The sequence below is a fragment of the Petaurus breviceps genome, unplaced genomic scaffold, assembly GCF_028583685.1.
Source record: "Petaurus breviceps papuanus isolate PSGF00001 unplaced genomic scaffold, PetGlider_PUasm1.0 118, whole genome shotgun sequence".
In the NCBI taxonomy this organism is placed as follows: domain Eukaryota; kingdom Metazoa; phylum Chordata; class Mammalia; order Diprotodontia; family Petauridae; genus Petaurus; species Petaurus breviceps.
The window spans coordinates 19,098,999-19,113,410 of NW_027185616.1; the positions used below are offsets into that span (position 1 = coordinate 19,098,999).

Consider the following 14,412-nt stretch of genomic DNA (forward strand, 5'->3'; position numbering starts at 1 on the left):
GGGATCTGTCCCAGGTACCTTGCTGATGATGTTATCAAAAGCCTTCTGCAGTTTGTCATGAGTTGAAGTCAGCTTCCTGAAGTCCCGGTGAGCTTCCAATATGGGGATGACCAGCTTGTAGACCTCATTGACAGTTTCATACAACCCTCCCTTATTAAAATGAAAAACAAAACCAAAACATTAAAGATAGTAGGACCTCTTAGAAGATCATCCTCAAAACATGCATCTGAAAGATGGCAGTTTGCTATTGGCATTCTCATCACTTTGCAGTATTGAAGATGATACCTAAATCTCTTCTCTGCCCAGTCCCTGTTATAGATTCTTCATTTGTTTTTTGTTTTTGCCTTGTGGAGGGCTATTGGGGTTAAGCAACTTGCCCAAGGTTACACGGCTAGTTTTTTTTGTGTGTGGGTGTTAAGTGTTGGAGGCCAGAACCGAACTCAGGTCCTCCTGACTCCGGGGCCTGTGCTCTTACTCAGTGCGCCACCTAGCCACTCCCCTGTTATATATTCTTAAGGATTTTTTTTTGTCCAGACCTATGACTTCACTGGTATGGGAGAACTCTTGGTGAAGAAACTCTACCAGTATAGAGAGGTAACTCTATGTGAAACTTATATTCTTAGAGAATTTCCCAGGGCACTGAACAATGAAATGAATTGTCCAGCACTGGGCAGCCAGGATGCATTAGAATTACCACTTAAACCCAAGACTTCCTATCTTTGGGGCCCTCTCTTTACACCTACTTGTCCATTCCCTCCATCTCTTCTAGGAATTAGATCCATATAAATAAGTAGAAGCAGACTGGTATGATGAAAAGTATTTTGGATTTGGTGTCGGAGGCCCTGGGTTAGAATTTTGTCTCTACTGTTTACTTTCTGGTATGACTTGGGCCAAGTCCCTTCATCTCTCAAGGCCCCCATTCTTCATGAGTAAAAGGAGGAAGGTTAGGCTAGAGAGACTCTAAGGCTCCTTCCAGCTTTGTCTACAATTCTGTGAACCTATAAATGATAAATATTCTATCTATTAATGACAATTAGTGGGAGTCAGAAAACATCTAGGCTCCCATAAAATAATGAGAGAGGGCATCATTTTTTAGGTAATGAGGCCTAGGAATCCCTGGAGAATCCACCAGTTTTTCTGGTTGGAGGTGGGGTTCCTTTAGAGAAAGTTTTCATTTTAAGGAGAGATGGTGAGGAAAGGAGGTGAGAGAAAAGGGAAGACATTAAGACTGTTAAAAAGAAAAAAAGTTTTAGTTTTAGGGAGGAAACAGAAACATAAATTAGATAAAAAGAGGAAACTTAGGGATATAAATCATTATTGTGGTTTAGTCAGTTTTACTTGCGTCTGACTCTTCATGACCCTATTTGGGGTTTTCTTGGCAAAGATACTGGAGTGGTTTGCCATTTCCTTCTCCAGCTCATTTTTACAGATGAGGAAACTGAGGCAAAATAGAGTTAAGTGACTTGCCTAGGGTCACACAACTAGTAAGTGTCTGAGACAAGATTTGAACTCAGGAAGATGAGTCTTCCTGACTCTAGGACTGGCACTATTTCCACTGAGTCACTTAGTTGCCTTGGGATATAATAAGGTCTGCTAAATTTAGTGAAGCCTTAAAAAATGGACATTGGTCAATCATTGAGGAAGCTATTGGGGGACAGATGATAAATAATGGAACAATCTGTCATAATGTTTAGATACTTTTCCTTTTGCTTTGGATTCAAATGACTAAAATTGGTTTGCCCACCTTTTAGGTACACTGAAGGCCCAGCAGGAGATGAATAGGGTGCTTGGAGGTTCCTATTTTGAAGTATATCTATATATAGTCTAGGGAGGAACTCTTTGTTAGAAGAGAAGCCGACTGCACTACTTCCCTGTTCCTTCCCAGATGTTTTAATGACTTGTCCTTACTTTTTTTTTTTCTGGATTGACTAGGAAGGAAGGAAAGCTAGTATGGCTGTATAAATTCATTGTGTAACTCTGGCGAGTCATTTCACCTCTCCCTATAAAAAGGGAATAACACAGTGAAAGTGCTATACAGCAATATAATATAGTGTTAATATGATCATCTCTTGCAGAAAGAATGCAGGGCTCATTGGAATTTACAAATTCCTTTTCCTGTCCCTGGATGTCCCTCACCTTAGCCTCTGGGATCTGTGGTAAGTAGGCATCTCTGAGCTTATTACCAAGAAGCCATATTGCCCTCGAATGATAACTAGGTCTTCCAATTCTCCACATTAAGGCACCCTTTGGGTTTTGTTTTTTTTTTTAAGCAATTGGGGTTAAGTAACTTGCTCAAGGTTACATGGCCAGGTGTTTCTGGGTGTGGTGCTGAGTATCTGAGCCCGGATTTGATCCCCAGGTCATCCCAACACTGGAGCTGGTGCTCTTACTCGCTGAGCCACCTGGACACCCCGGGGTTTTTTCTTATGCTACTCACTGTGCTAAAAAGTTCAGCCGCTTGTTCCAACAGCCCAACGAGGCCACTCTCCGTGAAATATCTCCCAGAACACACTCCATCCTCGTCAGGGGACAGGATGTCATCAGAGACTGCAGATTCTTCCAGGACATTGGAAGAGATGTTCTGAAACAAAGCATATTATAAACCTGAGGGTCCAGGTGAGACAAGTCAAATCAAGTCAAGAGGCATTTAACTACTACGGGCCAGGCACTGTGCTGAGCACTGGGGATACAAGGAGAGGCAGAAAACAGTTCCTGCCTTTCAGGAACTCACAGTCTAATGGGGGAGACAACACGTAAACAACTATGTAACAAAAGAATATAGACAGGATAAGTCAGAGATAATCACAAAGGAGAGGATCTAGCATAAAGGGGGACCAGGAAAAATGAGATTCTATCTAAGACTTGAAGAAAGCCGGGAAGCCAGGAGATGGTGATCACTGCCCTCTCATCAGAAAAATGGGGTGTTTGGGGCTAGATGAAATCTGCCATTTCTTTTTTGTCTAAATCCACTAGCCAATGGGTGGTACTGAAAGAGACTGAAGGGGCACAGAGGTGAGATCACAACCTGTGATAGTTAAAAGGCCAGGAGAACTAGCAGGGATATAATCCGAGACCCTATGGAGTCTTGGTTGACTAATCTTCTGATCTGGGGCAAGGACATCAGTGGCACAGTGGATAGAGTTGGGCTTGGAGTCAGGAAGAACTGAGTTCAAATCCGGCCTCAGATACAACACACACAAAAAACTAGCCGTGTGACCTTGGGCAAGTCACTTAACCCCAATTGTCCTTCCCCCCTCCAAAAAGCAAAAAACAAAACAGAACAAAACATAAAATTGGGATGATAATATCACCTACCCCACAAGGATTGCTGTAGGATCAAATGAGATGACACACTTTGCAAACCTTAAAGCTCATATAAATCCCAGCTATTGTTATTATTAAGATACAGGGTGTCCCAAAAGGCTTAGTGTAGTTTTAAGCTGTTTTAAGTGGGACACCCTGCACTGTGCCACCTTTTCCCTGGTTCCCAGTTGAATAGCTATAATATTATTTGGTATTAAGACTTTGGGGTCACTCTGTATATGGCCACTTTCCTGCTGGTTTCTGGTTGAATAGCTGTGATAATGCTTAGCAGTAATGATGAGGAATGCCACTCTTACACAATGTTGTGGTACTAATTATGTATTAGTTATATACATTTGCCTTCAGTAAATTCTGTTTACTTGCAAGCTCCTGGAGGGCAGAGAATGTATTTTGCCTCTTCGTGCATCCCCAGGGCTCAGTACAACCTAGTACATAGTAGAAGCTTAACAAATGTTTATTGATTGATTATTTATTTTTACACATTTATCTTTAAAACCACACTGTGGTTTAGGGGTTCTCAGGAGATTCTTAGAAACTCTCAAAGCTGCCTTGAACCTGGCCATGACTTTTCTTCCTTTCTGCTAAGTCCTTGCCCAGTTTTTCTCTGATGGTGTCTCAGAATCAGAGGCAGCAGAATCTTTAAGAACATGATATGGAGAGAATTTAATGGCCCAAGAGAAAAGGTCTGTTTTCATGCCCCACTTCCCAGGTCATAGAAGCTGGTAAGGAGAAAACAGAACTGCACAGCCTAGGGCTGTGGCCGGAGAAAAGGCATTCTAGGAGCATTTTCCTGGCCTTGGGAAGCTGGAAGGAGCAGAAATGGTATGTAAGAATATCTCCAGGCCCATATTTGTGAAGTAGATATCGCACCCTGAGGCCCAGAATTCCAGAAAGCTTAGCTTTGTGGAATTTGATGGCCTTGAACTCCTTTTTCCTCTACAGATTTTATTTGAGTATAATTCATTTTTCTTGGCTGATATCTTATTTTATTGGAACAGAATAAGATTGAAACAGAATGCATAAGAAAGTCACAACTATATTTTCTCTGAGTGGAGAAAAAGAATGAGATCACAAGCATCAATTTGAGATGAATTTATTTCAGAGAAGTATTGGTAGTCTGTAATAAGAAATAGTCAAACAGGTAGGGTGAACTAGGGCTAAATTTGTCTTTTTTAGGACACGGGGGATCTTGAAGCTAGTGTTCTAGTGTTTCTAAGAAGTAAAGGGGCATAGCTAGGAAATATAGAATCTGATTCTGAGAATTGGGCCAGTGGAACAGGAAGACGACTGGACTTGGAATTGGAAGTTTCAGGTTAGAATCTCAGGAAGCATGTAGAGTAACCCTCCTAATCTTCAGTTTCCTCATCTGTAAAATGGGGATGGTAAGACTTGTACCATCCAGCTTCACATGGTTGCTAGGAAGAAAGTCCTTTGTAAACCCTGCATAAAGAGAGGTTTTTTTTTTTTTAAATCACCCTGGCTTATCTTCTTGTAAGCAAATCATAAACTGGAAAAATTAATATATGACTTGTAGGCCAGATATATGATGCTAATTAATATTTACACGGAATGCTGAGAATCTGGGTAAGAGGTGATAAAGAGGTAGAAGGAACAGGAATGTCACAGTTGACTAAAATCTAACACAAGAAAGATATAATTTAGCTTTAAAGATGGAGTTCACTGATGATTTTCTGGGAATTGCAAAAGCTATCTTGTTTAAAGTGCTTCTCCATGGTCTCATCACTCAGATTGCCTTCTTAGAAAGAGAAAAAAGGGCAAAATGAGAAGAGAACATGTCTAAATCAATTTTGTGATTATTTACTGTATCTGATTCAAAAACTGATATGAAAATTTCGCTCATTTTGACATTTTTTGGGAGAGAGGAGTTAAATAATATAATTTTAAAAATAATTTTCTGAGATATTTCACGTCTGGAAAGTAAAATCTAAGGAGAATAACTGGGGACATACTTACTACCAAAATTAGTGAAATTAGTAGCTGAGTTCTAAAACCATTTGGGTCGATTAGCATCAGATAGTAGGATAAACTGTAAGCTTAGACAAATCTGATCTTTCTGGTTCCTTAACAGTGAAGTGGAGATAAACAGCCTCCTGCATGGAGAACAACCCAGTCTACAAAGAACTCCAGGGAGCAGGGGGGGAAAGTGGCATAAGAAAATAAGAGCTGGGGTAAATAAGGACAATAAATGGCTCCGAGAATATTGGGTAAAGAGAGATATATTATGTACAAAGGAGGTGCTGTGATCATGCTGCTCATGACTTCAGGGAGATTCCGCTCTAGAGACTCTCTTAAGACAGAGGACATATAAAACAGGTTTGGTTTTTCCCTGGTTTTATTCAAACACCCAGTAACAACAGGGCATGCCTGACTTTGAAGGAGCTGTGGTTCCTGGCCTGACCCAACTTTCAGGTGTGGTTGACAGTAACTGCTGCAATAATAGGGCATAGAAACCATTCTTCAGGTCCCCTGAATTTATATATTTCCTGTGTTCAACTAGAAAGAGTGCTGAGTTCCACCTTCAGTTTTTTTTTTTTCTTCTCAGACCACTTTAACTTAAAATTGAATCTTAGGGCAAGTGGAAGGGGCAAAGGAATCTTAAAAGAAAGGGCATACAGGAAAATATTTACCTAAAGTCTGGAAAATACTTTTGTAAGGGTAAGGATAACAAGTTCTATACTGTTCTTTGTCCTTGATCTTGGAGAGGACCGATGACATCATGGGGTGATGTCTTGACTTGAGCGTGAACTGGATTTAAGTGAGGAAGAGCTGTGGAAAGTCATCAACCTCACTCTCCCTTCCAGTTATCAAAGTCCAGTGGCAGGACAAAAGTCAAGATGATGGGGGATGGCCCGGGATGCAGTAGATGACCTTGGCATCTTTTGCATCTGACCAAGCTCTAAGTGCTCCACAGCGCCCGATTCAACTGCCTCCATGGTCATTGGAACAAATTGTTGTCATCTTTCCATTCTGCCAGGGGTAGACATCCCTTTAACTCACAGATGTATTATTCTATACTTTAACAACTGTTAACATTTATATAGTGCTTTAAGATTTTCAAAATACTATATATATATATATATATATATATATATGAAATCTCATTCAATCCTCCTATCCACTCTGTGAAGCAGGTGCTATTATTGTCCATATCTTACAGATAAGGAAACTGAGGCACAGAGAGTTCAAGCAGCTTGTGAGTTGAGTAGCTACTTAGTGTCTCAGGCAGAATGTGAAATCAGATCTCCTTGATGCCACTGTCATAAGTAGTTTTTCCTTTGAAGCTGTGTCACCATTTAGAGGTGATCCTATACCCCCAGAGAGGAATCCCACAAAGCAAGTTTTAAAGCTTGGAGTTAATCTTAGGACTAGGTTGTATGTGTGTGGATAGCTATAGTGGATAGAGTTCTGGACCTGAAGTCAGGAAGACCAGAGTTCAAATCCAGCCTTAAACACTTTCTAGCTGTGTGACCCTGGGCAAGTCACTTAACCCTATTTACCTCAGTTTCCTCATCTGTAATTTGAGTTGGAGAAGGAAATAGCAAACCACTCCAGTATCTTTGTCAAGAAAACCCTAAAAAAGGGGTCATGAAGAGTTGGACATGACTGGAAATGACTGAACAAAAACAACCTATTTGGAGAGGCCTAATGCCAAAGAATTGGCCACCAAGTGATGAATGTTTTCATGTGCAGAATGTCAAAACCTACAATTTTTTTTCTTTTTTTACCTACAAATCTTTAAGGACTAAGAAGTGAAGAAGTTGATTATATATTTACAGCTAAACAGAAAAGAAAAGGACAGAAAAAAAAGCCAATTCATTCAAGAAAACCAATGCTCCATTTCCCATTTGTAAATGATCAGAACCCCCAAGGGATGGTCAGGAGGGTGAAGCTGTGGAAGAGACCACCAAACATGGGATCCATACCTGGAAGCTCACGCTTCCCACTGGTAGGTAGCAGTGGTCCTCCAGCATGCTCAGGTACTCGGCCACCAAGGCCGCTGCGTGCACCAGGCACATGGCTGCCTCTGTGTAGCACTTCCTCTTGGAGTGTTTTTCAGCCATATTCTGAAGCCAGGTCAGTCTCAGATCAGGAGATGTCTGATATCCCTTGGCAATTCTGAAGACAGATTAGGGGGAAAATGGTTTTGACGGTTAAGAGGATGGACATTTCCAGTTCTTTCCATATGCATTGTTCTTTTTTCTTTGCCAAGAATTTCCCAAATGAATCCAGGAAACGAGAGAAGAAACAACCAGCATTCCAGCTGACTCACACATGTGGATAAGTGTGTGTCTGTACGTTAGACTCTAAGAAATGGCCTCTTGAAAAAGCCAGATTGGAAAAAAGTCATTGCTGAGATTAGGTTTACATTCCCTCCTTCTTTGTCCTTCTCTCAAATTAGCAGAAGACAAATGTATTGACACACTTATTTTGATCCTGGCTCTGTGGCAAAAATACTACCTAGGGCAGAGGTGTCAAACATGCATCTCACAGTATGGTACAAACCAGATTAAAATGTAATTAGGAGGGGCAGTTAGGTGGCACAGTGAATAGAGTACCAGCCCTGGAGTCAGGAGGACCTAAGTTCAAATTCAGCCTCAGACACTTGACTTACTAGCTATATGACCTTGGGCAAGTAACTTAACCCCCATTGTCTTGCCTTCCCCCTTCAAAAAATAAAAAAAAAGAAAAAAAAATCCTTGATAGCTCTTCATGGCCTCCTGATTAAATTTTAAACTCTTCAGCCTGAACTTAGTTTTTCCACTGAAGTCACTTTTATGTATACTGTGTCTCTGGCAAATTGAAGGACAGTGACATATTCTGTGCTTTCTCACTGCCCTGACTTAATTCCTTTTGACTGGAATACCTTACCCCATCCCCATCCCATCCCTCTCTGAAAGCATATCTCCTTTTTTGGTTGTTTGTCCTTTGTACCTGAAGCGGACCATGACATCAGGAAGATGATGCCAAATGATTTGCAGGTGAATTGGATTTAATTGAGGGAGGGCTGTGCAAAGTCACCAGCTTCTCTCTCTCCTCTGGAGCCATCTGGGTCCAGTGGCCAGATATAGGTCAGGATGACTGGAGATGCCCCTCTCCCCCCCCCCCACTTCCTTTAAGACCCAGTTCAAACATCACCTCTCTCATGAAGTCTTCCCTGGTCCCCTTAACTTCAAAGATCCCTCATTGCTTGGATGCCCAAGTACCTTTTTTTTTGCTTTTTGGAGGAGGGAAGGTAGGGCAGTTGGGGTTAAGTGACTTGCCCAAGGTCATATGGCTAGTTTTGTGATAAGTATCTGAGGCTGGATTTGAACTCAGGTCCTCCTGACTCCAGGACTGATGCCCAAATACTTTGTACTGCCTCTGTGCCCTTAACATATTCTAATATTTGGTATCATATTTACATGCCAGCTGTAGGAATATGTTATATTTATGTGAGAGGCAGTATCACTTAATGGATAGGAAACCAATCTTGGAGTCAGGAAGACTTGGTAAGTTTTACCTCTAACATACATTGGTTTCATGACCCTGGGCTTGACTTTCTAGTGCTCTAGGCAACTCTCTAGATGATAAATTGCAGAGAAAGTTCAGACCTTCATCGATAGAGGGAGTATCTATTATTGGAGGTCCCTGTATCAATATAATCACTGGTCCAATCCCTATCCCTTTCTTTCTTTATTTTATTAGATCATAAGTTCCTTTCAGTTATGTATTACATCCTGCTTAACTTTATATCTCTCCCAGTACCAAGCATCATGCTTTGCACCTAAAAAAATTTTTTTATGTCTAGACCTGTGATTTTATCAAAGAACTTAAAGGCCTTGGTAAGCAATGCTGACAAAGACAAGGTTAAACACGTCACTTCACTGGCCACTGTTCACACAGTGACCACAGTGACATTAACTCTCAGTGTCCTGGGCAGCTTTCTAAGCTAGAAGTTAAATCTGCATTATACATTGCACACGGCATCTCAGATCTCGTCTCTGCTATTTATTACCCTGTGTGATCCTGGGCATGTTACTTCACCTTTATAGGCCTCAGCTTTTTCATCTAAAAAACATTAGGGTTGAACTGATAGACTGTAAGGTCCCTTCCAGATCTAGATCTACAATCTTGAGATCCTAGAAGATCCCTAATTAAGTGTTTTCTGAATGTGGGATAGAATATAATACATCATGAAATATAAGGAAGATGCTGTTATAGTGGAGGTAGACTTTGTTCTTCATTAGATAAATATTCTGAAAGGCTGGATGAAAACTTAGTTTTCCAAGAATGGAATCATACTGGCTACCAGAGAAGTTTATTTATAGAATTATGTGGCTAATCTGGTTTTCTTTAGAAAGGCACTTTCATTTACTGTTTTGAAAGTTATTGTTTTTTTTTTTTTTACTGTGTGGCTTTATTTGGTGCAGAGAACTACTATTGAGGAAACTCCCTTCATCAAAGCTAATTACCACCTGATCAGCAGCCTTAGAGGTGCCTGGGGCACTGAGAGGTTAAGACATTTGCCTGAGGTCACACAGCCAATAATGTCAGAAGCAGGAATGGAACTCTGCGGTCTAAGGGACTCCAAGGCTGGCTCTCTTGCTACAAGGACACTCTTTCTCTCTTTGCAAAGCTAGAATTTTATAAGTAGGGTTTTCTAAAAGTAGAGTTCACCTCTAAATTTTATCCCCTAATTTCTTATTAAATTTTTCTTCATTATTTCCCCCAAACTTGCCCAGGTATGGTAACATGTTGTAGAAAAATGTGCTGTTAGATTTATTAGTGAGATAACACATAAAACACAGTACTTGATTTCAGGAAAACCTTGAGTGTGAAGCCTGTGTCACATACTAATTAACTTTGTGACTCTGACCAAGCCACTTAACCTCTTAACATGGGCCTTGGTTTCCTCATCTATAAAATCAAGGGGCTGAGTCATACTCGGGCCTTTATGATGGTCCCTTCCAACTTAAAATATACAATCCTGTGATGCTATAAATCCCAGCCACCCAGTGTCCCCTTTTCATTTGGCCGGGATGTTTTACCTATACATGAGATCCATGAGCATCTCTGGATCTTCCTGAAACTCCCTCATTTTCACCGTGTCCGACAAAATGCTGTTGAGATTGCAGAGTAGTTCTTCCACCTGTGGTGGGACCAACATGGGAACAGTTTTCAAAAGTCACATTGAAGCCCCACCAGGGGAGGGGATCTCACAGCCTCGAGGCCACACGTGGCCCCCTTTAGGTAAAAGGGCCGCACTGCAGGCCACCCCATCCCTGCCCAGACCAACCTCATAACAGTTCTCAGAAATCACATCGAAGCCCGAGGCAGCAGCCTGGGTACTTACCGACTTTATGAGGGACAAACATTCCATGACTGCTAGCATTAGGTTGGCTTATGTTTTATTGCAGTGACATAGAAACTAGGTTGTTGGGAAGGGGAGAAATAGAACATTCATTAAAGAAAGAATCGGACTTGGAAAATAAGATGCCGACGAAGCTTACTGCCCATAAAGGGACTCTGAGACACGAACAAGTGATTGCTTGTTAGGTCTTCTACCTATCATTAATTACAGGTGACTGTTAAAGAGAAAAACAAAACAACAGAAAAATAGAATCACTCTCTCCTGCGTCATTCAGCAAACTTAATAAGCTGACTTTGGTTCTTGTTAAGACAATGGCCCAAGGAACCTTCTGGATTCTGCTTGCATCATTCCCTGTGCTTGAAATTCTCTTTTCTCCTCCTCCCTCCCCCTCCTTTCCCTCTCCTCTTTGTTTTTTCCTCTCCACCCCCCTCCTCTTTCTCCTCCCCTTCCTCCTCCTCCTTACCTCCTGCACTATATTCTCTATTGAACTCCTTCATGGAAGGACTATAGTAGCAGGACCTTTGTATTAGGAGGGACCTGGGAGTGAATCCTGGTATGATATTCATTGGCTATACGGCTATGGGCAAATTGCTAAACTTGAGCTCTAGCTTCCTTTTTTATAAACTGGGGCTAATGATACCTGTACTAGCTACCCCATAGGGTTGTGAAGAAAGGGCTTTGTAGACTTTATATGTAGTATAAGTGAATCATGATTCTCTCTCCAGCTGGAAATGATCTTTTCTTTCTCACATTTTACATAGTACTCTGAACCTCTCCTATTCTGGGCTGCATTAGCATTATCATGTAACGGTTGTACATTCCCACAAATATCGTATTCCCTGAAAGTCTGTAAAGTTCTTGAGTACAGAGACTGTATCTAAGCTACCTTTGCATGTCTCTTTGTATCTATGCATAGTGTTATATATAGAGAAGGCACTCAATACATGGTTACTGAATGTTGAAAATAACCTGCCCTGTACAAGGTACCGTATTAAAAGGATTTGGACTGGTCATGACATGAGACAAGAGAAATTTCTGTAGCGCACCATTCCAGGCACACTGCCAAATGAGACCCAATTATGATCAAGAACAGGCTGCTGGATGGGACTGTCTTCCAAGCAACCCCTTGGATAGAGTCATTTTTCTAGGGTTTCCAAATACTCTTGAGTTCATTTGTGAAAGCCCAACAAAGTAGCCTAAGAGAAACTGCAGGAGTTCACAGTCCCCTGGCTTCCTTTAAGTCTAACTACAATCCCATCTTTCATAGGAAGCCTTTCCCAACTCCTCCCAATGCTTGTGCCCTCCCTCTCTTAATTATTTCCTGCATAGCCTGTACCTAGAACTTGTTTACACACATTTGTTTGCTCGTCTCTGTTAGACTGTGAACTCCTCGAGGGCAGGGACTCTCTTCTGCCTCTTTTTATATCACCAAAGCTTAGCACAGCTCCTGGCAAATAGAAGGTGCTTAATAAATTCTTGTTGACTGACTGGACACTAGTCAGAAGAAATTCCTATAAGAGGGGTTTGTTTTATGTTTAGGTAGAGAATAGGCCACATTTATGAGGTCATTTGAGGCCCAGTGAAAAGTCTACTGGCTCTGAGGCCCAAATAGGTTGCTTGAAATTTCAATCACTAGTTACTCCAAAGAGATTCTGAGCAACTTTTTGGATGTCTAAGTTAAACTGTGAATTGGTTATTTGGGATGTGATATATTAGCCCCATTAACATCTCAGTCAGAATATACTGGTCTCATTTGTTTGAATAAAGTATGACTGTGAAGGGATGGGATAGAAAAGATTTGTGAAGGGGTAAGGACAATGCATGGAACGGTGTTAGGAAGAGAGGTCGTTGCAGCCTATAATAGTGTGGTGCCCTAAGTAAAGCACTGGGCACTGAGAGGAAGGAGGGATACCAAAGGGAGGGCAAGACAATAACAACTGAGAGGGGAAGCTAGAGCACCGGCCCTGGAGTCAGGAGGACCTGAGTTCAAATCCAGTTCCAGACACTTAACACTTACTAGCCGTGTGACCTTGGGCAAGTCACTTAACCCCAATTGCCCTGACTTCCCCCCTCTGAAAAAAAAAAGGCAGGGGCAGCTAGGTGGCACAGTGAGTAAAGCACCAGCCCCAGAGTCAGGAGGACCTGAGTTCGGTTCCGGCCTCAGACACTTAACACCCACACAAAAAAACTAGCTGTGTGACCTTGGGCAAGTTACTTAACCCCAATTGCTCTCCAAAAAGCAAAAAAAAAAAAAAAAGGCACTGGGAGACAGTTACAAGGGAGGGCTTTTATTCTGGGGAGGAGGAGAGATTGTGAGAGAGTGAGTAGTTCCAGTGATACAAAAAAGAAAAAGAAAAAAGAATGTCAACAGAACACTTAAAAAATACACAAAAGAGAGTAAAGGAAAGATCAGAAGGGGACATGTAAGCATGATAGGTTTGTTACTCAAGCATAGCAGAATTTTAGTTTAATGAACTCTTTGTAATTTTAAATATTTCTGTCTTTTGCATTAATAAGAAAGAGTTGGGGGAGGGTACACGAACATATTGCCTATTTTCTAATATTGCCTGGCACTTTTTTGCCAACTCTCTACAATGTGGCTCCAGCTTATCTGGCCATCCTTACTTTATCCTTGTTATATTTCAACCACATACCCTCTCTTTTGATCAGATGAGTACCCTCATTTTCCCTGAAACATCAGATACATTCCCATCTCTCCTATTATTGTCTTTACTTATGTTTCCTGAATCCTCTCTGCCTATTCAAATCCCACCCATCCCTCCTCCTGCCTCCATGGAGCTTTCTCTGATTTCCTATAGCCCTCACTCATCACTTATTTCTCTGAAATTCAATGGCATTTACAATGTATAGTGTACATTTGGGCACTTAGCATTTTTTGTAGTGTCCTTCAGATGTCCCTTGTGGGGAAATGTTGTCTCCCCAACACCCTGAGGGCAGGTACCATGGCAAGCACTCCTTCCCTATTCCCTACAGTATGGTGGCCAGTTAAATACTTGCAGAATTATCAAAATGTGGTTGAGATTTTATGAGTTGGTGAATGACCATGACATAGTCAAAATGAAATTCTCAGATGACTTGACTATTCAGAAACTTAGCCTATGGGTGTGAACATTGAATTTCAGTTTCATGCAATTCTGATATCAGAACCTAGATTCGAATTCTGCCTTTGATGATGACTCCCTCTGTGGTTTGGGAAGAGGCATTTAACCTTCTTTGATCTCAGATCCTTATTTATAAAATGGTGGGGCCGGACAAGATGGCCTTGGAGGTCCTTTCAAGCTTTATGTCCATAATCCATTGAACTCTTGAGCCTTACCTGGGCAGGGAAAGGTGTTGCCTGCATAGCTGTATCCCCTTCTGCATATGCCAAGATAGTCCTTAAGGATTTTCTCAAGTATTCCTCATTAAAATCTGATGCTTTACCAACCAAGGAAGCCAGGGACATTGTTACTTGCATCTTCACTCTTGCAAAATTCTTTATCAGAAAAATAATCAGAAAATATGCTATTAGAATAATGTATTAGAGTCACAGATGTTGCATATATTTTACTAGCTAAAAAACTTCACATTTGTCAATTTTTAATCTTTCCCTTATAGCATATCTTAATATTTTTCCTTTTTAAAAAATTGAATGTTGTAAAAAACCCTAAACTGCACAATGAGATTACGTTAAGATTTAAATTGTTAACTATAGC

The 14,412-nt window shown here is 41.1% G+C and overlaps 1 protein-coding gene across 2 annotated transcripts in view; it reads right to left on the bottom strand.

Annotated features, from left to right (window-relative positions):
- The window catches only part of DOCK8 (dedicator of cytokinesis 8), a 329,548-nt gene that overhangs the window by 28,775 nt on the left and 286,361 nt on the right, over positions 1-14,412 (bottom strand). For both annotated transcript variants that reach the window (XM_069086859.1, XM_069086866.1), the window contains exons 37-41: positions 14,034-14,192; positions 10,374-10,474; positions 7,269-7,461; positions 2,438-2,581; positions 19-150 (exon numbers count right to left, since the gene is read on the bottom strand). In XM_069086859.1, coding sequence (XP_068942960.1) covers positions 19-150; positions 2,438-2,581; positions 7,269-7,461; positions 10,374-10,474; positions 14,034-14,192 — 729 coding nt within the window. The remainder of the gene's footprint in view (positions 1-18; positions 151-2,437; positions 2,582-7,268; positions 7,462-10,373; positions 10,475-14,033; positions 14,193-14,412) is intronic.